Source organism: Mobula hypostoma, chromosome 3 (assembly GCF_963921235.1).
Source record: "Mobula hypostoma chromosome 3, sMobHyp1.1, whole genome shotgun sequence".
NCBI lineage: Eukaryota > Metazoa > Chordata > Chondrichthyes > Myliobatiformes > Myliobatidae > Mobula > Mobula hypostoma.
The window spans coordinates 218,678,782-218,701,115 of record NC_086099.1 but is presented as its reverse complement, the minus strand read 5'-3'; the positions used below and the strand labels follow the sequence as shown (position 1 = coordinate 218,701,115).

General features: G+C 44.2%; 1 protein-coding gene across 9 annotated transcripts in view; it reads left to right on the top strand.

Moving 5' to 3' along the window:
- The window catches only part of gjc2 (gap junction protein gamma 2), a 147,001-nt gene that overhangs the window by 121,231 nt on the left and 3,436 nt on the right, over positions 1-22,334 (top strand). Inside the window, exon 3 of one of the 9 annotated variants that reach the window (XM_063044525.1) lies at positions 4,151-4,374. The exons of 7 other annotated variants lie outside the window; for them this stretch is intronic. In XM_063044525.1, the coding sequence (XP_062900595.1) occupies positions 4,151-4,269 (119 nt within the window). In that variant the 3' untranslated portion in view covers positions 4,270-4,374. Of the gene's footprint in view, positions 1-488; positions 568-4,150; positions 4,375-22,334 lie in introns of those variants that run through there. One more of the 9 variants, XM_063044524.1, reaches the window with a different exon arrangement.

Here is a 22,334-nt window from a genome sequence, read left to right as displayed (position 1 = left end):
AAGAATTTTTATCCAAAAAAGAAAGACAGTAATAAATTTTATGGTTATTCAAGAGGTTGTTGAGACTAATGTTAGCTGGAGATTTGTCTCTTAGTCAGGCTAAATATTCCACATGTAGAACTCCTAGTGCATCGATCAGTGTCTGTTTTTGTTTAATTATCAGTGGTGGGGGGGAATATTGCCCAAGTTCAGTGTTATTGGCTAATGAATTGAAGGTTGTACTTGCTTGAATTTGGTCACTATCACCAATTTTGGGTTTTAAAAAAAGAGAAACATCATGCGGTTTCTCTTTTTGAAGAGTAATTGCAGTAGCCACATTTTAAACTAAAGTTAGTTGAAGGAAAATGTTAATGATCATACCATTGCACACACCAATAAGTTAAAATGTTCCCTGTCTAGACATGATGAAGCATAAAGGTGGAGCCTATTGAAGTTGCTTAAAGCCTGTCATTGTGAAGAAGCAGGTTATTTTCTTAGAGCTGTGCACAGTTAAAACTCCTTGAGAATCAACGTTATCAAATAATCTTTGTAGTTCTCGTTAGTTAAAAAAGGAAGAAACATGTTTATGTAAGTACCCAAAAGTATTTATTCTGTATTGCTGGATGTGGCTATTTGTGTAATTTTTCTAAATGAATCCTGTTGAATAAATAATTTTCATTTTGTATGTAGAGGTAGTTTTGCATCTGATTGCAGGTTCAAGGTTTTGAATACTATCTTTGATATAAAATTGTGGATTTCATCCCTACAGTGGGTCCAAACAAATAACCTATTAGTTGCACTTCCTAGTGAAGGAGTGATGTCTTTTGGATGATTTGGGGTCCATATTCCTGATAAAGTGAATGAGAAAGATCCTGTTGAACAGAACCAGATGTTTTTTTATCAGTATCATCCCCAACATTCCCAAGTCAGCTAAAGTCACCAGAAATATTTGGCTGTTCATTGCTGTTCATAACATCAGTCTCCAAGGGCTCTGCCCTGTCTGCCACAATGATGAAAAACTACATGATGTTTGGTTCTTTTTTTCCTACCTAATTGTTTAGATCAGAGACATTTTGTATCTATAGATGATGGCTTCTCATAAACCAGTTGGTAAGATAAGACAGCTAGATTAAATTCAACAGAATAGTTAAAAACCATTGGGCATGGATCTAAAGCAATTTGTGGAAGGGTTCACCCACATTGTGATAGGACTCTGGAATTCAGGTGGTTGAGACAGAAACTCTATTTAATTTTAGAAATATTGAATGTTTACTTGAAGTACTGTGACCTGCAGGATTATAGACTGTACTGAAAGGTGGGATTGGGCTGGGTAATACATTTTTTTAATTAATATACAGAAGATGGACATAATGGCTTTTGTGTCATAAATGTTTGATGAATTTCTAAACTTGTACAAACTCCAAAGATTCATATATGAAACAAATTGTACATCATCACAACAATTTTTTGTGGATTTGGGATTTTTCTCACAAGTTCAAAAAATTTATGGTCCTTTACAGTTATTTAAATTGTGTTTTAATGTAAAATGCTTGACAATTATATTTAGTAACAAGATAATTCCATCATCAGGGTCTTTCCTAGTGGTGAACAGTATAAAGCTAGAAGGACACAAACTCACATAAACACACTTGTTTAGTTTTAATGAACTCTATACATGTATACCGTTGAAGTACCGCAAACACAAGAAAATCTGCAGATGCTTTAAATCCAGAGCAACACACGCAAAATGCTGGAGGAACTTAGCAGACCAGGCAGCATCTATGGAAAAGGGTAAACAGTCACTGTTCTGGGCCGAGACCCTTCAGCATGATGATATGAACACTAGGACTCGGTATCTAATGTGATTGTGGAGTGAGAATACAGAAATTACTCAGATTGAATTAACTTTATGAAGAACTGTTCACTGTAGAATGGTGACTATTTGGGCCAGGTGATTTTTATGCCCAATGCCAAATCAGTCCTACGTTCCCTTAGGAGAAGCAAACTACTGAAGGAACGCAGCTTGACCATTGAATTCCTCCAACAATTTGTTTTTGTTGTTCCAAATTCCTACTTTTGCAGTCTCTTGTGCTGCTTTATTTTCTCAGTGATCTACTTCAAACAGTACATTCAGTCTTAAATATTATGCTGCCCTCAGTGTCCTGAAAACAAGAGGCCAAGTTCAGTTGTAGAAATGTCAAGAGGTTGATGTTTCCAATGCTATATTTGGTAATTGGTAAATTATAATAGTTGAGTGTTTTTTTTATATGTTGTATTTGTCATAAACAAGATATTGTGAAATCTGTTGAATGCAAAAATCTGCAGATTATCATAAATTGATAATGTTTGATAAGGTGATGTATTCTCAATAATTTTTTTTACATCTTACTAGTAAAGAAAGCATATAGGCATTCACTTCTATGAGAATATAAACTTAAACAGAAAATACTGAAATATTTGATGCTGCTGGTTCTGAACTGAACAGTCCAGTTGACTACCGAATCAGTGTCAGATAATGTCACTGATGTCATTTCCTCGATATCTCTCGAATTTTAAATGCTTGGATGTCAAGTAACGATATGGTTATTTTGGCTTTATTGGCCCCAGCATTCATACAGTTTTGCAGTCTTCACCGAAGAACCAATATAACCAAGGTACATCCCAGCAATAAGTGTTATTGCTTATTACTGGGTTGTACCATCTTACAGGTGGTAAGAGTGGGCTCCCTCACCTCCACCCCTCTGACTTTCAATACAGGAGCCCCTCAGGGCTGTGTACTAAGTCCTCTCCTTTACTCCCTGTATACCCATGACTGTGTCGCCACACACAGATTAGCTAATTAAATTTGCCAACCACACTACATTGATTGGCCTTATCTCAAACAATAACGAGGTGGCCTACGGGGAAGAAGTAATCTCTGTGACAGAGTGGTGTCCAGAAAACAACCTCTCCCTCAATGTCACAAAAACAAAGGTTGTGGATTACAAGGGGAATGGAGATAGGCTAACCCCTATTGACATCAATGGATCTGGGGTGAGAGGGTAAACAGCTTTTAAGTTCCTCGACATCCACATCACCGAGGACCTCACATGGTCTGTGCACACCAGCTGTGTGGTGAAAAAGGCACAACAGCGCCTCTTTCACTTTAGACAGTTGAGGAACTTTGGTATGGGCCCCCAAATCCTAAAAAACTTCCTACTGGGGCACAAATGAGAGCATTCTAACTGTGTGCATCACTGCCTGGTGTGGGAACTGTACCTCCCTTAATTGCAGGACTCTGCAGAGAGTGGTGCAGACAGCCCAGCGCATCTGTAGTTGTGAACTCCCCATGATTCAGGACATTTACAAGGACCGGTGTGTAAAAAGGACGGTAGGATCATTGGCACCCGCATCACCCCAACTACAATCTATTCCAGCAGTACCGTAGCATAAAAGCCAGGACCAACAGACTCCGGGACAGCTTTCCACCAGGTCATCAGACTGATTAACTCTCGTTGATTTGAGTGTACTCTATGTTACATAGACTGTTCTATTTATTATAAATTAATTACTATCATTGCACATTACACACTTAGACGGAGACGCAATTTTTACTCCTCGTGTATGTGAAGGATGTAAGAAATAAAGTCAATTCAATTCATACCTGTTGGAGCTGTTGCCCAGCAAAATTTACTGCCTCATATAAGAGATAAATGGAAGGAGAAAATCAATTTATTGTTTTTCTAAAGCTTGAAAACTGAAATTGTGTAGATTACAATTACACTGACAACAAAGATTTTGTTTCCTGAATACTTTTGGGTGTACCTGATGGAGTTTGGCTGCTGATCATGGAAATCACCATGATATTTCCCTATCATACACTATTTTTAAAATTTGTCCGTATTTGTTATTTCAATTCATAATTCAAGTCAGAATAACAGAAACCAAAATTAAGGAAGGCATTTTTGTTGACCCACAAATCTCAAACGGGTCATCAAAGACAGGCAATTCAAAGAGCTTCCAATGGAACTGGAGAAAATTGCATGGAAGGATTTCAAAGATGTTGTTGAGAATTTTCTTGGCAACTACAGAGCACCAAACTATGTGTAACTGATTGACAACATGCTCCAAGCATACAAAACCATAAAGTGCAATATGTCACTAAAGATTCATTTTCTGCATCTCCATTTAGACTTTTTCCATGCCAATCTTGGTGCTATCAGTGACGAACATCACGAAAGGTTTCACCAGGACGTTGTGGTTCATGGAGAAACGGTATCAGGGCAACTTGAATTCATCGAGACTGGCTGATAATTGTTGGACACTTAAGCGAGAAGCCTCAGTCTCCAAGTATAAATGAATATCATCAACAAAACATTTTTAACTTAGTTGAACTATTGCAAAGTGTCAGCACCATTATGCAATTAAACACATTATATTCAATAAAAGTTAATTTTTTATTTCTCCGAATTCCTACGTGACACAAGTAGTCTGAAATTATATATGTGTTCAGTTTCAAGCAGTCTATCATAAACAAAAAGAAATTTCTTAGGAAGCAACACTTCCAAAAAATTTGTTGTCCAACGTTATCAATAAGGTTTCTTTCAAATTGAAAAGCTAAAGCATTTTTTAAAAACCCAATTTTGTAAAACTTTATATTACTGAAATTTTAGCTTATTAACAAGTGAGCTGATTCCCACAAATAAGACCATAAGACATAGGAGCAGAATTAGGCCATTTGGTCCTCTCAGCCCTATATTTCCTACCTTCTTCCCGTATCCCTTCATGCCCTGACCAATCAAGAATCTATCAACCTTAAATATACACACAGACTTGGCTTGCACAGCTGCCTGTGGCAAAGAATTCCACAGATTCAGGTCTATGGCAGACACAGTCTCAATGGCTCTTCACACGGCTTTTGATCACCCAGACAATATAAATACCTATGTCAAGATGCTGTTCATTGACTACAGCTCTGCATTTAACATCATCATTCCCACAGTCCAGATCAATAAACTACAGAACCTGGTCCTCTGTAGCTCCCTCTGCAATTGGATCCCCGACTTCCTAACTGGAAGACCATAAATTTCTGTGGATTGATGGTATTTGCTGCTCACCGACAATCAACCTCAGGGATGTGTGTTTATCCCACTGCTCTACTCCCTCTATACCAATGACTGTGTGGCTAGATATAGCTCAAATGCCATCTGTAAATTTGCTGATGATACAAATATTGTTGGTAGAATCTCAGATGGAGATGAGAGGGTATACAGAAACAAGATATAGCAGCTAGTCTAGTGGTGTCACAGCACAACCTTGCACAAAATGTCAGTAAGATGAAAGAACTGATTGAGGACTTCAGGAAGGGTAAAATGAGGGAAAACAAACCAATCCTCATAGAGCAATTTCAAGTTCCTGAGCATCAAGATCACTGAGGATCTAACCTGGTACCAACATATCAATGCAGCAAAAAGAAAGCAAGACAGTGGCTATATTTCATTAGTAGTTTGAAGAGATTTGGTTTGTCACCTAAAATGCTTGAAAACCTCTATAAATGTACCAGGGAGAGCATTTGAACAGGCTGCAACACTGTTTGGTATTGGGGGGGCTGCTGCACAGCATTGAAAGAAGCTACAGAAACTTGTAACATTAGTCAGCTCCCTCTTGGGTACTAGTGTCCATAGTATCTAAGACATTATTCAATTAGCAGTGCCTCAGAAAAGCAATGTCCATTATTTAGGACCCCCATCACCCAGGACATGCCCTCTTATTGTTACCATCAGCAAGGAGGTATAGAAGCCTGAAGGCACACACTCCAACTCAGGAACAGCTTCTTCCCCTCTGCACTCAGATTCATAAATGGACATTAAATCTATGAACACTATCTCACTTTTTAAAAAATTATATATTATTTCTGTTTGTGTGCTATTTTAAATCTATTTAATATAGATATATATACTTATTGTAATTGATTTACTTATTTTAGTTTTCTTCTTTCTATATTATTATGTAATGTACTGCATTGTACTTCTGCTGCGAAGTTAACAAATTTCACAACACATGCCATGAACCTGATTCTCTCTGGCTAAAGAAATTCCTCCTTATTTCCGTTCTAAAGGGATGCCCCTCTATTCTGAAGCTGTGTCCTCTGGTCTTAAACTCTCCCACCATAGGAAACATCCTTTCCACATCCACTGTATCAAGGCCTTTCACCATTCATTAGGCTTCAATGAGATCACCCCTCATTCTTCTGAAATCCAGTGAATATAGGCCCAGAGCCATCAAATGCTATTCGTATGACATGCCATTCAAAAATAGAATAATGTTCATGAACCTCCTTTGAACCCTCTCCAGTTTCAGCACATCCTTTCTAAGATAAAAAGCCCAAAACTGCTCATAATACTCCCCAAGTGAGGCCTCACCAGTGCTTCATAAAGTCACAACATTACATTTTTGTTTTTTTATTCTAATCCTCTTGAAATGAATGCATTTGTCTCCCGCATCACAGACTCAACTTGAAAATTAACCTTTACAGAATCTTGCACAAGTACTCCCAAGTCGCTTTGCACCTCAATTTTTTGTATTTTCTCTCCACTTAGTAAATAGTCAACCCTTTCATTTCTTCTCCCAAAGTGCATGACCATACACTTCTCAACACTGCATTCCATCTGCCTCTTCTTTGCCCTTTCTCGTAATTTGTCTAAGTCCTTCTCTGGCCTCTCTATTTCTTCAACATTACCTGCGTCCTCTTCTTTGTATCATCTGTAAGCTTTGCGACAGAGCCATCAATTCCATCATCAAAGTCATTGACATATAACATAAAAAGAATTTGTCTCTACACAGAGCCCTGTCACCCGCAGCCAAACAGAAAAGGTTCCCTTTATTCCCACTCTTTGCCTCCTACCAGGCAGCTACTGCTTTATCCAGGCTAGAATATTTCCTTGGCTAGTAGCTTGTTAAACAACCTTGTGTGGTACCTTGTCAAAGACCTTCTGAAAATCCAAATACACAACATCAACCAATTCTCCTTTGTCTATCGTGCTTGCTATTTCTTCAAAGAATTCCAATAGATTTGTCAAGCATGATTTTCCCTTAGGGAAACCATGCTGACTACAGCATATTTCAAACTACACCCTTAGCAACCGATTCCAACATCTTCCCAACCACTGATGTCAGACTAACTGGCCTATAATTTCCTTCTGTTTCTCTCCCTTCTTGAAGAGTGGAGTAACATTTGCAATTTTCCAGTCTTCCAGAACCATTCAGAATCTAGTGATTCTTGAAAGATCTTTACTAATGCCTCCACAATCTCTTCAACCACCTCTTTCAGAACTCTTGAGTGTACACCATCTGGTCCAGGTGACTTATCTACCTTCAGACCTTTCAATTTCCCAAGAAGTTTCTTCCTAGTAATGGCAACTTCACACACTTCATGACCCCTAACACCTAGAACTTCCACCATACTGCTGGTGTCTTCCACAGTGAAGATTGATACAAAATACTTACTCAGCTCATCTGCCATTTTGTTGTCCTCCATTACCATCTCTCCAGCATCATTTTCCAGTGGTCCAATATCCACTCTCACCTCTATTTTACACTTTATGTATCTGAAGAAATTTCTGGTATCCTCTTTAATACTTTAGTATTCCATCTTTTCCTTCTTAATGACATTTTACTTGCCCTCTGTTGGTTTTTAAAAGCTTCCCAATCCTCTAAAGTCCCACTAATCTTTGCTCTATTACATGCCCTCTCTTTGGCTTTTGTGTTGGCTTTGACTTCTCTTGTTAGCCACAGTTGTCATCTTTCCTTTGGAATAATTCTTCCTATTTGGGATGTATATATCCTGTACCTTCTGAATTACTTATAGAAATTCCAGACATTACTGCTCTGCCATCATCCCTGCCGGTGTTCTTTTCCAGTCAGTTCTGGCCAACTCCTCTGTAATTCCCTTTACTTCCCTTTATTACTGAAACATCTGACTTTAGCATCTCCTTCTCAAATTCAGATATAACACCTTCAGTCCTGTATTCACCCTTTTCAATTTTGTCCACCTTTTACATTGCAACTCATCCTGTTGCCTGTGATTTTGCCCTCTGATCAACCTCTGCTTGCTTGGAATCTCATTCACATTGCGTCTGTTTGTAAACTAACTACCTCCTCCCGCCCCCCACCAAATTAGTTCAAACCCACCTAAACAACTGTGGACAATATCCCACAAGGACATTGGACCACCTTGGGCTCAGGTGTAATCTGTCCCTTTTTTTGTCATATGTTCCCCAGAAGAGACCCCAACAATCCATAAATCTGAATCTCTGGCTCCTGCAACATACACAAAATGCTGGAGGAACTCAGCAGAACAGGCAACATTTATGGAAAAAGTACAGTCGACGTTTTGGGCCAAAACCCTTCGGCAGGACTTACAGTTGACGTTTCAGGCCGACACCATCTTTCTTCAAAATGACTGAATTCTTTAATACCATATTCTGTTTCCTTTCTGTGATCTAGCAGTTTATGTATTTTTTTTTAACTCTCCCAAATTTTTTTCTTTCTTTCTTCAGAATATTGATGTATCCTGGTAAGCTATTTGTTGCTTGATGTTTCTGGTAATTCTGCTTTTCTTCTTGTGTGATCCAAGGCGATGGGTGATAACAGTTTTTTAGTGATATTGCATAGTAAAGGGAAGCCAGCCACAATCTTACTTAGAAATCCACATACTCAGTGTATATCTTACAGATGGTGTTTTAAGGTCCCTATCTGATTATACCCTTATCAGTTGTCCATGTACCAGTGGGAAGGTATTACTGCAAAAAAATGTGCATAATGTCACATCAACACCGGTGAAACAAGAAACTCTTAAAAAAAAATCAGGACACATGATTTATTTTTAATGCTTCTCAACAAACCTCTCCAAGCAAAAACACACAAGAATGAAATAGAACAGGGAGTGTAGGACAGTAATGCACAGTTGCCCTTGAGCCAACAATGTCTGGGCCAACCATGATGACAATTTGAAATAATCTTGACTACAGCTCTTCCCTCTGCAGTCGCGTGCAAACGTGCTACTAAAGAAACACACGGAGGCAGAGAGAGCTGAACTCAGAATGCCTTTACTGATTCAAAATTGCGTGCTTAAATCTCCCCTCCCATGGGCTCCCGCGGCTCTCAATGGCGGCTCGAGTCCCGCGTATGTGAGCCGCCCCCCCCCCCCCTGAAACAGCCATAGGGGGAGTGGAGCCCCCAGTCTGGGTGGCCGGCCTTGCTGGCGCGGTGCAGGTACCCTCACTGGTTGCTCAATGTCCAAGTGCGCCAGTTTGAGGTGGTCCACTGTAAAAGTCTCTTCTCGGCCACCCACTTCCATGACACACGTGGTTCTGTTGTGCCAAATCACCTTGAAGGGTTTTGTTGTACAGCCACTATACAGGTGACCTGTGCATACCCCTGTAAATAAAAACATACTCATAGTCTCGGAGGTCTTTAGGGGTGAAGGATGGCGTGGGACCATGCCTGGAGGTCGGGACCGGTGCCAGGGTCCCTACCATGTCCCGCAGCCTTGTTGGCACCGCTGCTGGAGTTTATTCTGAACCTTGTGCCTCTGGTAGGAACTTATCTGGGACCGTCGGGGGCGCCGTAAACCAGTTCTGCCGAGGAGGTGTCCACGTCCTCCTTGGGGGCTGTGCGGATGCCCAGTAGGACACAGGGAAGCTCATCTGTCCAGTTGGGGCCCCTGAGGCGCGCCATCAGGGCCGACTTGAGATGCCGGTGGAATCTCTCTACCAAACGGTTGGACTGGGGATGGTACGCTGTGGTGTGATGCAGCTGGGTGCCCAGGAGCTGTGCCAGTGCTGTCCACAAACTAGACGTGAACTGCGCCCCTCTGTCGGAGGTGATGTCTGTTGGGAGGCCAAACCTGGCGACCCAGTTTGCAATGAGCATCCTGGTGCAAGACTCAGTAGACGTGTCTGCGAGCGGTACGGCTTCCGGCCATGTGGTGAACCTGTCTACCATGGTAAAGATATACCTGGCACCCTGGGAGACTGGCAGGGGGCCGACAATGTCCACGTGGATGTGTTGGAACCTCCTGTGCGTCGGCTGGAACTGCTGGAGGGGAGACTTCACGGGCCACTGGACTTTGGCAGTCTGGCAGTGTACGCAGGTCCTGGCCCAGTGTCCGACCTGTTTGCGCAAACCGTGCCAGACGAATCTGTCCGCTACCAGCTTGATGGATGGGTGGGCCAGGTCGTGCAGTGTGTCGAACACCCGGTGCCACCATGCTGCTGGTACCACAGGTCGGGGTTTGCCGGTAGACCCGTCACACAGGAGTCGATCCGCTGCCGGGCCGATGGAGACGTCCTCGAACTGGAGCCCCGAAACGGCGGAGGTAAGCCGGGATCTCGGTATCCGACTGTTGTGCTTCCGCCAGTGCTGCGTCTATTCCCGAGGATGATATGCCTACTGAGTGGAGGCAGGGGCAAGACAGTGTGTTGGCGACAATGTTGTGTTTCACTGCGATGTGGCGAACGTCCGTGGTGAATTCTGAAATAAAGGGCAGGTGCCTGTGTTGTCGCACCGACCGTGGGTCTGATACCTTGGTCAGTGTGAAGGTGAGGGGCTTGTGGTCCATATACACGGTGAACTCCCTTCCCTCAGGGAAGTACCGGAAATGCCAGACAGCCAGGTAGAGCGCTAGCAACTCTCTGTCAAAAGTACTGTACTTCACCACTGGTAGCTGTAGGTGCCGGCTGAAGAAAGCGAGTGGTTGTCACGGGTCCTCGACGAGCTGCTCCAGGACTCCGCCGACTGCCGTGTCGTAAGTGTCGACTGTGAATGCCGTGGGTATATCGACCCCCTTTGCCAGCGCCTCCATGGACTCTGCGTCCCTTGCCACTTCCTTGGCCTTGCCGGCCATCAGGCTGAACGAGGGTCTCATGATGCGTGCCGCCGCCGGCACGAACCGATGATAAAAGTTGACTATCCCTACGAACTCCTGCAGGCCCTTGACTGTGCTGGGCTTGGGGAACTGGCGGATGGCCTGGACCTTGTCCGGTAGGGGAACTGCGCCTTGTCGGTTGACTCTGTGGCCCAAGAAGTCGACCTCTGTCAGCCCGAACTGGCACTTCGCCAGATTGATTGCCAGTCCGTGGTTGCTCAGGCATTGGCAGAGCTGGCGCAAATGTGCCACATGCTCTTGGTGCGAACTGCTGGCCACCAGGATATCATCCAAGTAAATGAAAACGAAATCCAGGCCGCATCCCACCGTGTCCATGAGCCTTTGGAAAGTTTGGGCTGTATTCTTGAGACTGAAAGGCATCCTCAGGAATTCAAACAAACTGAATGGGGTGATGAGGGCTGTCTTGGGCACGTTGTCGGGGTGCACTGGGATCTGATAGTATCCCTTGATCAGGTCGATTTTCAAGAAGATGATCACTCCGTGCAGGTTCACCGTGAAATCCTGGATGTGGGGTACCGGGTATCTGTCAGCGGTTGTGGCGTCGTTGAGCCTTCTGTAGTGTCCACAGGGCCTCCATTCTTCTGCGGACTTGGGCGCCATGTGCAGCGGGGATGCCCACGGGCTGTCTGAGCAGCGTACGATTCCCATCTCTTCCGTCTTACGGAACTCCTCCTTGGCGAGGTGGAGCTTGTCGGGTGGGAGCCTGCGAGCTCGGGCGTGCAGCGGCGGTCCTTGTGTGTGGATGTGGTGCTGCACGCCGTGCTTGGGGTCAGCCGTGGAGAACTGCGGGGTGACTATGAAGTGGAATTCTGCCAACACCCTGGTGAATTCGTTACCTGAGAGGGTCACGGAATCCAGATGGAGGGCCAGTAGCTTGGCTTCTCCGAGCTGGAAAGTCGTGGACCAAATGCCGGACTTTTAGGTTGACCAGGAGGCAGTTGGCTCGTAGGAAATCTGCCCCTAGTAGTGGCTGTGACACCGCTGCCAACATGAAAGTCCAAGTGAAACGGCTGGACCCGAAGTGCAGTGAGATAGTTCGTCCAAATACTGGTGCCATTTGCAGTGGTGAGTTTGGGGCCTGGGACCGTGTTACGAGTGTCCATGTTTGAGGGGGGGAGTACACTGACCTCGGCCCCGGTGTCTACCAGGAAGCGCTGCCCGGAGTGTCAGTCCCAGAGGCCTCAGTGGCCAGCCATCGTAGCCATTAGCGACGGCTGGCGCCGGTGTTTCCCAGAAAAGCACATAGTGGACGGCAGCAGCACACGCCTGAGCCCCGTCTTTGGTGATAGAAACACCATTGTTCCGAACTTTCATCCTTTTTCCCCATGGGTCTCGACGGCTTCGGTTGCGGTGCCTGGGCTTTGTGGCGCGCGATCGTGGCTAGGCCAATGGAGGCTGCTGCATGTTGCTTGCTCTGCCAAAGGACGTCTGCTTTAGCCGTGACCCTGCATGGGTTGCTGAAATCCTCACTCGCGGGGAGGAGGCAAATGTCCTCTGGCATTTGCTCAAAGGACAACTGTTCAAATAAAAGGCACAGCTTATGGCCATCCATGAGCGCCGGCATATCATTCATGAGCTCGGATGGCGTGCAGTCGCCCAGGCCGTCCATGTGTAGGAGTTCGCGGCAGGAGAGTCCGAAGGTACGGATCAGGAGCGCCTTAAGCTTAGTGTACCTGTCCTCCGTTGGTGGCTGGCGTAGGAAGTCGATGATCCGGCCTGCCGTCTTCTGGTCGAGCATGCTGACCACGTAGTAGTACTGCGTGGTGTTGGCTGTAATGTCTCTGATATTGAACTGGGCCTCAGCCTGCTCGAACGAAACATGGGGCTGAGTGGCCCAGAAAGTCGGGAGCTTCAGAGAGACCGCGCTGTGTGTTTTGTTCGAACTCACAGCTGGTCGCTGAGTCGCCGGCTCCAGATGCCATCTGGAACGTCGGGGTCACCAATGCAGTCGTGCGCAAGTGTGCTACTAAAGAAACACACGGAGGCAGAGAGAGCTGAACTCAGAATGCCTTTACTGATTCAAAATCGCGCACTTAAATCTCCCCTCCCATGGGCCCCTGTGACCCGCGGGGCGGACGTGACGTCAGACTGTTCCCGGAAGGTCCGCCCCGAGAGGGTAGTTCCAAACGCGCTACTGCGTGTCTGCCTGCGGCTCCCAATGGCGATTCGAGTCCCGTGTGTGCAGGCCGCCACATCTCCTTATTTCCTGTAATAATACTATTCCCTTTTCTCAGTTTCTTTGCCTTCGCTTCGTCTGTTCCCAGGATACAGCCTTCTTTTCCAGGACATCAGAGGTCCTTCCTTCTTTAAAAACAGAGTTTCCCTTCCACCGCTATTGATGCTGCCCTCACCAGTATCTTCTCCATTTCCCAAACATCCGTGCTCACCCCATCTTTCTGCTGCCTTAACAGTGATAGAGTTCCTCTTGTCCTTACCAATCACTCCATCAGCCTCCGCATCCAGCACATCATCTTCCACAACTTTCATCGTCTCCAAAGGGATCCTACCACTGAACCTATCTTTACCTCTGTCATACCCTTCCGCCCGCTTTCCGTAGGGATTGCTCCTTCCACGATTCCCTTGTTCATTCGTCCCTCCCCCACTAATCTCCCTCCAGGCAGTTATCCCTGCAAGCAACCAAAGTGATACACCTGCCCACTCACCTCCATTCAGAGCCCCAAACAGTTCTTCCAGGTGAGGGAACACTTCACCCCTGTGAACTTGCTGGGGTGGTCTATTGTGTCCGGTGCTCCCAATGCGGTCTCCTCTACATTGGTGAGACCCTTCGTAAATTGGGGGACTGCTGCATCGAGCAACTTCACTCCATCCACCAAAAGCAGAGCTTCCCAGTGGCCAAACATTTTAATTCCAATTCTCAGTCCTGTTCTGACATGTCAGTTCATAGCCTCCTCTTATGCTACAATGAAGCCACCCTCAGGGTGGAGGGGCTGCACCTTGTATTCTATACGGGTAGCCTCCAACCTGATGACATGAATATTGATTTCTCCTTCCAGTATTTTTCTCCCTTCCCCCTCCCCTCTTCTATTCCCCACTCTAGCCTTTTACCTTTCCTACCTACCTAGTACTTCCCCTTAGGTCCTTGAAGAAGAGTCTTGGCTCGAAATATCGATTGTTTATTAATTTCCATAGATTCTGTCTGACCTGCTGAAGTTCCTCCAGCATTTTGTGGGTGTTGCTTTGAATTAATCCCATGTGCTTGTGCATGGTTTACATCAATTCCCAGCCAGTTCACATACCTGCTTAAATGCCTCTTAAGTATTCCTTTTGTATCTGCTTCCTCCAATTTCCCTGGCAGTATGTTCTAAACACTTCCCACTTTCTGGAAAAAAAAATTGCATCTTAAATCTATGCGCTTTAATTTTTCCACACTGGGAAAGAGACTGTCACCATTTACCTTATCAATATCTCTCATAACTTTATAGACTTACTGCACTGTGCAAAAGTGTAAAGCACATATATTTGCAATACACATAAAATGCTGGAGGAACTCAGCAGGCCAGGCTGCATCTGTGGAAAAGAGTACAATCGATGTTTTGGTCCGAGACCCTTCATCAAGACTGGAAAAAAGATGAGGTCAGAGTAAGAAAGTAGGGGGACGGGAGGAAGAACCACAAGGTGATAGGTGAAACCTGGAGTCGGGGGGGGGGTGGGGTGAAGTAAAGAACTGAGAAGTTGATTGGTGAAAGAGATACGGAACTGAAGTAGGGGGAATCTGATATAGGACAGAAGGCCATGGAAGAAAGGAAAAGGGGAGGTGATGGCAGGTAAGGAGAAAAGGTGAGTGAGGGAAATGGGAATTGGGAATGATGAAGGAGGGGGAGCATTACCGGAAGATCGAGAAATCAATGTTCATGCCATCAGATTGGAGACAGACAGACACACACACACACACACACACACACACACACACACACACACACACACACACAGAGTACTGCAGTAATTTTATATATTGTACTGTATTGCTGCCACAAAAAAACCCGATTTCATGACACATGTGAGTGATGATAAACCTAATTCTGATAAGGGTTTCTATTTTGGACTGAGTGTGGGAAGGGAGCAAGGTGAGGGGAAACAGTTATGAAAAGGGGAAGGGAGAACAGTGGGAGCAGGAGCATCAGTGAGACGTTCTGTAATGATCAATAAACCAATTGTTTGGCATCAAATAACCTTGCATGGTGTCTCACAGCTGGGTGTGCCTGCATATTGTATATGGTTCTAGTCTCCCTGAAGGAGAGATTAAAGGAGTACAATTCCTGGAATGACAGGAGGAGATTTAGCAGAATATACTTCCAAGAGATTCAAGAAATGAAAGGTGATCTTACTGAACTGTACACATTTTTAAGGAGCTTGACAGGTTAGATGTGGAACTGATTGAATGTTTCTTCTAGTTGGAGTATCCAGAACCAGCGTTCATTGATTCAAAATAAAGGAGAACAGTGGGAAGAAAACTCTTCACCTAGGAGCTAGAAAATCTTTGGAATTTCTTACCAAAGTGGCTGTGGAGACTCAATCACTGAGCATATTCAAGACAGAGAGGATTAAATTTTAGATATCAAGTAAATCAAGGCAGATTCAGGACAGTTAATCTGAAGTAGATCAACTCTGATTTCATTGAAACGTAAAGCACCGAATAGCCCAACCCAGTTTAATTTCCTCTGTTCTTATGATAATACTTAAAGTGAATTGGCGTTATGTCCCAGCTAATGATTTTTCATCTTCCATCATCATCCTGAACAGCCTCGGTGATTGATAATTTCATTTCTTGTATAATGGGAAATATTACTGGCCATATGTACAGAGGGCTCAGCTGGCTCCGGCTGACAGTACCCAGTATGGGCCCCTATCCAGGGTTACGGATCCCACTGCCTTGTGGGTATCTTCAGGAGAAGAGAAGGCTAAGGAGTAATCCCTACACCAGCGGTCCCCAACCACCGGACTGCAAAGCATGTGCTATCGGGCCGTGAGGAAACAATACAAGTCAGCTGCACCTTTCCTTATTCCCTGTCACGCACTGTTGAACTTGAACATAGGGTTGCCAACTGTCCCGTATTTGCCGGGACATCCCGTATATTGGGCTAAATTGGTTTGTCCCATACGGGACCGCCCTTGTCCTGTATTCCCCCCCGCTAAGGTAGAGCGCTCCTATGAAACCTTTCGTGCTGAAATGGCATAAAGTGCAGAAGCAGTTACCATTAGTTTATATGGGGAAAATTTTTGAGCATTCCCAGACCCAAAAAATAACCTATCAAATCATACCAAATAACACATAAAACTGAAAATAACACTAATATATAGTAAAAGCAGGAATTATATGATAAATACACAGCCTTTAGAAAGTAGAGATAATGTATATACAGTGTAGTCGGGAAGATTAAGCCAAAACCAATTTGTGGGAAAAAAAATAGGCACGTACGCGCATGCGCACACTGGTGCCTGCGCAAGGTTTCATGGTCATGGTAGTCTTTCTTAGGGTAAACACAAGCGTCCCGGGATTTGACTGCTACTTTTGTCCCTTATTTGGGAGTGAGAAAGCTGGCAACCTTAACTGTAAAAGACATGTTGAGGTGAGTTTAACCCTACTTGAACACCCCCATCCCCGGTGGGCCGGTCCGCAAGAATATTGTCAATATTAAACCGGTCCGTGGCGCAAAAAAAGGTTGGGGACCCCTACCCTACACAAATCCGGAGTGGAGCCCCTAAGGCAGTTGGATGTCATATCACGTCATCTCCTGGCACCGCCTGCAGCCAAGCTGATGCCAAATGTGCTGCTTCGCATTCCTTTGGACCACATCCACGAGGCCAAGAGGGGGATCTTGATGTCTGGGCAGCTCAGGATCTCCATATTTATCGCCCAGGTCTGCGCTCCAAGTGGGCACATCCATTGTCTACTTAGACAGACGGAGCCATTATTATTATTATTATGATGATGATGATGATGATGATGTACAAAAGGGATGGGTTACACGTGAACCCCAGAGGGACCAAGATCCTTGAGGTGGGTTTGCTACAACCGTTGGGGAGGGTTTAAACTAATTTGGCTGCAGGATGAGAAACTGAGCATTAGGATTGGGGCAGTTGGTATACAGGCATCAAAAGCATGTAGTGTCAGGAGACTGTCAGGAAGACGATAGGGAAAAATTGCAGTCAGTAGGAGACAAGAAAATGGCAGATGAACTGAATAAGTATTTTGCATCAGTCTTTACTTTGGAAAACACTAACTGTATGCCGGAAGTTCAAGTGTGTCGGGGGGCAGAGGTGAGTGCAGTTGCTATTACTAAGGAAAAGGTGCTTGGAAGCTGTAAGGTCTGAAGGTAGGTATGTCACCTGGGTGGACTACACTCCAGGGTTTTGAAAGAGGTAGCTGAAAAGATTGTGGAGGTATTAGTAATGATCTTTCAAGGATCATTGGATGCTGGCATGGAGGACTGGAAAATTGCAAATATCACTCCAGTCTTCAAAAAGAGAGGGAGGTAGAAGAAAGGAAATTATAGACCAGTTAGCCTGACCTCAGTGATCAGATAAAACCATAAGACATAGGAGCAGAATTGGGCCATTTGGCCTGCCGAGTCTGCTGTGCCGTACAATCATGTCTGATCCTTTTTCTCCTCCTCAGCCCCACTCCCCGCAACCTTTGATGCCATGTCCTGGCATGAATCTATCAAGCTCTGCCTTAAATACACCCATCGACCTGACCTCCACAGCTACTTGTGATAGTGAATTCCACAAATTCATCACCCTCTGGCTGAAAAAATTTCTCCATATCTCTGTTTTAAATAGACACCCCTCTATTCTGAGGCTGAACGCTCTTGTTCTAGACTGCCACCATGGGAAACATCCTTTCTACATCTACTCTTGTCTAAGCCTTTCAATATTTGAAAGGTTTCAATACGATCTCCCCTCATCCTTCTAAATTCCAGCAAGTCAAGACCCAGCGCTATCAAACTTTCCTCATCTGATAAACTTTTCATTCCCAGAATCGTCTTTGTGAACCTTCTCTTAACCCTCTCCAATGCCAGCACATCTTTTCTTAGATGAGGAACCCAAAACTTTACAATACTCAAGGTGAGGCCTTACCAGTGCCTTATAAAGCTTCAGTATTCATTCCCTGCTCTTGTATTCTAGACCTCATGAAATGAATGCTGACATTGCATTTGCCTTCCTCACCACCAGCTCTACCTGCAAGTTAACCTTTAGGTTGTTCTGCACAAAGAGACTCCCAAGTTCCTTTGCATCTCAGATTTTAGGATTTTCTCCTCGTTTAGAAAATAGTCTGCACATTTATTTCTATTACCAAAGTGTATGACCATACATCTTCCAACGTTGTATTTCATTTACCACCCTCTTGCCCATACCCCTAATCTTAAGTCCTTCTGCAGCCTCCCCGTTTCCTCAACACGATCTGCCCCTACCCCAATCTTCGTACCATCTGCAAACCTGGCAACAAAGCCATTTATTCCATCATCTAAATCATTTATATACAGCATAAAAAGGAGCGTTCCCAACACCGACTCATGTGAAACACCACTACTCACTGGCAGCCAACCAGAAAGATCCTTTTATTCCCATTCACTGTCTCCTACCAATCAGCCAGTGTTCTAACCATGACAGTAGCTTCCCTGTAATAGCATGGGCCCTTAACTTGGTAGGCAGTCTGATGTGTGGCACCTTGTCAAAGGCCTTCTGAAAGTCTAAATATACAACATCCACTGCACTCCCTTTATCTTTCCTACCTGTAATCTCCTCAAACAATTCCTAAAGTTTGTTGGGAAAGATTTTCCCTCAATGAAACCATGCTGACTTTGTCCTATTTTGTCCTGTGTCACCAAGTACTCCATAACCTCATCCTTAACAATTGACAGCAGCATCTTCCCAACCATTGAGGTCAGACTAACTGGTCTATAATTCCCTTTTTGCTGCCTTCCTCTTTTGCAATTTTGACCTTTGCAATTTTCCAGTCCTCTGGTACCATGTCAGAGTCCAATGATTTTTGAAAGATCATTACTAATGCCTCCACAATCCCTAGCGCTACCTCTTTCAGAACCCCGGGGTGCAGTTCATCTGATCTGGGTGACTTAGGTCTTTCAGCTTTTTGAGTACCTTCACCTTGTAATAGTAACTACACTTACTTCTCTTCCCACACATTCTTCAACATCTGGCACACTGTTAAGGTCTTCCACAGTGAAGAATGATGCAAAATGCTCATTTAGTTCATCTGCCATCTCCTTGTCCCCCGTTATTATTTCTCTGGCCTCATTTTCTAGTGGTCCTATATCCACTCTCATTTCTCTTTTATTTTTTACATACTTGAAGAAGCTTTTACTATCCATATTGATATTGTTTGCTAGCTTGCTTTCATATTTCATCTTTTCCTTCTTATTAATGCTTCTAGTTGCTCACTGTAGAGTTTTAAAAGCTTCCCAATCCTCTGTCTTCCCTCTAATTTTTGCTTTGTTGTATGCTCTCTCTTTTGCTTTTACATTAGCTTTGACTTCCTTTGTCAGCCACGGTTGTACTATTTTGCCATTTAAGTTTTGGAATACATATGTTCTGTACCTTCCTCATTTTCCCCAGAAACTCAAGCCTTTGCTGCTCTTCTGTTATCCCTGCCAGCATCTCCCTCCAATTTACTTTAGCGAACTCTTCTCTCATACCGCTTCAATTTCCTTTACTCCACTGAAATACTGCTACATCAGACTTTACTTTCTCCCTATTAGATTTCAAGTTGAACTCAATCATATTGTGATCACTGGCTCCAAAGGGTTCTTTGACCTTAAGCTCCTCATCACCTCCAGTTCATTATGTAACACCCAATCCAGTGTAGCTGATCCCCTAGTAGGCTCAACAGCAAACTGCTTTAAAAAGCCATCTCGTAAACATTCAACAAACTCACTCTCTTGAGATCCATTTCCAACCTGATTTTCCCAAAATGATCTGCATGTTGAAATTTCCCATGACTATCGTAACATTGCCCTTTCGACACGCCCTTTCTATTTTTTGTTGTAATCTGTGGTCCACATCCCCACTACTGTTGGAAGGCCTGTATATACCACCATCGGAGTCCTTTTACCCTTGCAGTTTCTTAACTCAACCCACAAGGATTCAACATCTTCCGATCCCTTGCAACATCTTTCTACTGATTTGATGCCATTATTTACCAGAAGAGCCACACCACCCCATCTGCCTACCTTCCTATCCCTCTGATACAACGTGTAACCTTGGACATTTAGCTCGCAACTACAACCATTCTTCAGCCATGATTCAGTGATGGCCACAACATCATACCTGACAATCTGTAATGGAGCAACAAGATCATCCATCTTATTTCTTATTCTCCGTGTATTGAGATATAACACTTGAGTACTGTATTTGCTACCCTTTTTGATTCTGTATCCCTAATATACTGATATTCACCCCGCTGGCTGCAACTTTGTTCTATCATCTGCCTTCCCTTCCTGACAATCTGACTGCATGCTATGCTTTGCTAGAAATTAGAGCTGAGTATTAAGGATGATTTTTTGGATACTTGGAGGGACTTGGCAAAATAGGTCAAAGTCAGCATGGTTTCCTTTAGGAAAAATCTTGCCTGACATATTTGTTGGAATTTTTTGAGGAAATAAGAAGCAGTATAGACAAACGACAATTGGTGAATATTGAAGCAACACACATCAAAGTTGCTGGTGAACGCAGCAGGCCAAGCAGCATCTGTAGGAAGAGGTGCAGTCGACGTTTCAGGCCGAGACCCTTCGTCAGGACTAACTGAAGGAAGAGTGAGTAAGGGATTTGTAAGTTGGAATGCTCTTGGCCTGCTGCGTTCACCAGCAACTTTGATGTGTGTTGCTTGAATTTCCAGCATCTGCAGAATTCCTGTTGTTTGCGTTTAAATTGGTGAATATTGTGTACTTGGATTATCAGAAGGCCTTTGACAAGGTGCCACACTTGAGGCTGCTTAGCAAGATAAGAGCCCATGGTTACAGAAAAGATACTAGCATGGATTGAGCATTGGTTGATTGGCAGGAGGCAAAGAGTGGGAATAAAGGGAGCCTTTTTTGACTGGCTGCTGGTGACTACAAGGGGCGTTGTTGGGACCATTTCTTTTGGGTGACATAATTGATGGCTTTGTGACCAAGTTTGTGGAAGGTACAAAGATAAGTGGAAGGGCAGGTAGTGTTGAGGAAACAGTGAGGCTGCAGAAAGATTTAGACAGATTAGGGGAATGGACAAAAAGTGGAATACAATGTTGTGAAATGAATGGTCATGCACTTTGGAAGAAGAAATAAAAGTGTGGGCTATTTTCTAAATGGGGAGAAATTTCAAAATCCAAGATGCAGAGGGACTTGGGAGATCTTGTGCAGGGTTCCCTAAGGGTTAGCTTGCAGGTTGAGTCAGTGGTGAGGAAGGCAAATGCATTGTTAGCATTTGTTTCAAGAGGACTAGAATATAAAAACAAAGATGTAATGTTCAGACTTTATAAGGCACTGTTGAAGCCTCACTTGGGAGTATTGTGTTCAGTTTTGGACCCCCTATTTAAGAAAGGATGTGCTGATATCGGAGAGGGTTCAAAGGAGGTTCACGAAAATGGTTCCGGGATTGAAAGGCTTGTTATATAAGGAACATTTGATGGCTTGGGCCTCTGCTCACTGGAATTCAGAAGAATGAGGGGTAACCTCATTGAAACCTATCGAATGTTGTAAGGCCTTGATAAGTGGATGTAGAGAGGATGTATCTCAGACCAGAGGGCACAACCTCATGTGAGGGTTTTTTTTTATGTTACTGCGTAGTCTAATTAAAATGGCTTCTTTGTTATGTTAAAGGCTGAGAAAGTCCTCCCGCTAGCAGTTTGTTTGAATCACGTTACTGATAAGAAGATGTTACGAACCAATTGGGATAGTTGTTATGTTTTGGTGTGTCTGTAAGATATCGTATGCGCGGGGGGGGGGGGTTTGGAGGAGAAGGCGGGAGGGAGAGACAGAGGATGGACCAGGTGCTGTGAGTCCACTAACAGGGTCAGACCCCGAGGAGAGGAGACGGAGACGGACTCGTGTGGAGCGTCTGGTCAACCACCGTTGTTGGTCCCAGGCGACCGGTTGAGGTGGTCCGAGGGGTCGCATTGTGAAGAAGAAGGGTCCTGAGCTCCAACTGTTTGTGCACGAAGAGATTGAATTTTGATAAGTGTAGCGCCTTTTATTTTCCTTTTATATTTTATTCTCTATTAATTATATAGTTCCAGTAATATCTATAAACTGTAAATCATTTAATCATATCTGGTGTATTGTCTGTTATTTGGCCGAGATGGGGTACATCACACAGCATCCACACAAACGATTCCCCAGTTTGGCGGGGTCGAGGGCTGTTTCCCTAGACAACAGCGAGCCGAGAGACCCTGAGGCTGGCCAGGGGGGCTACA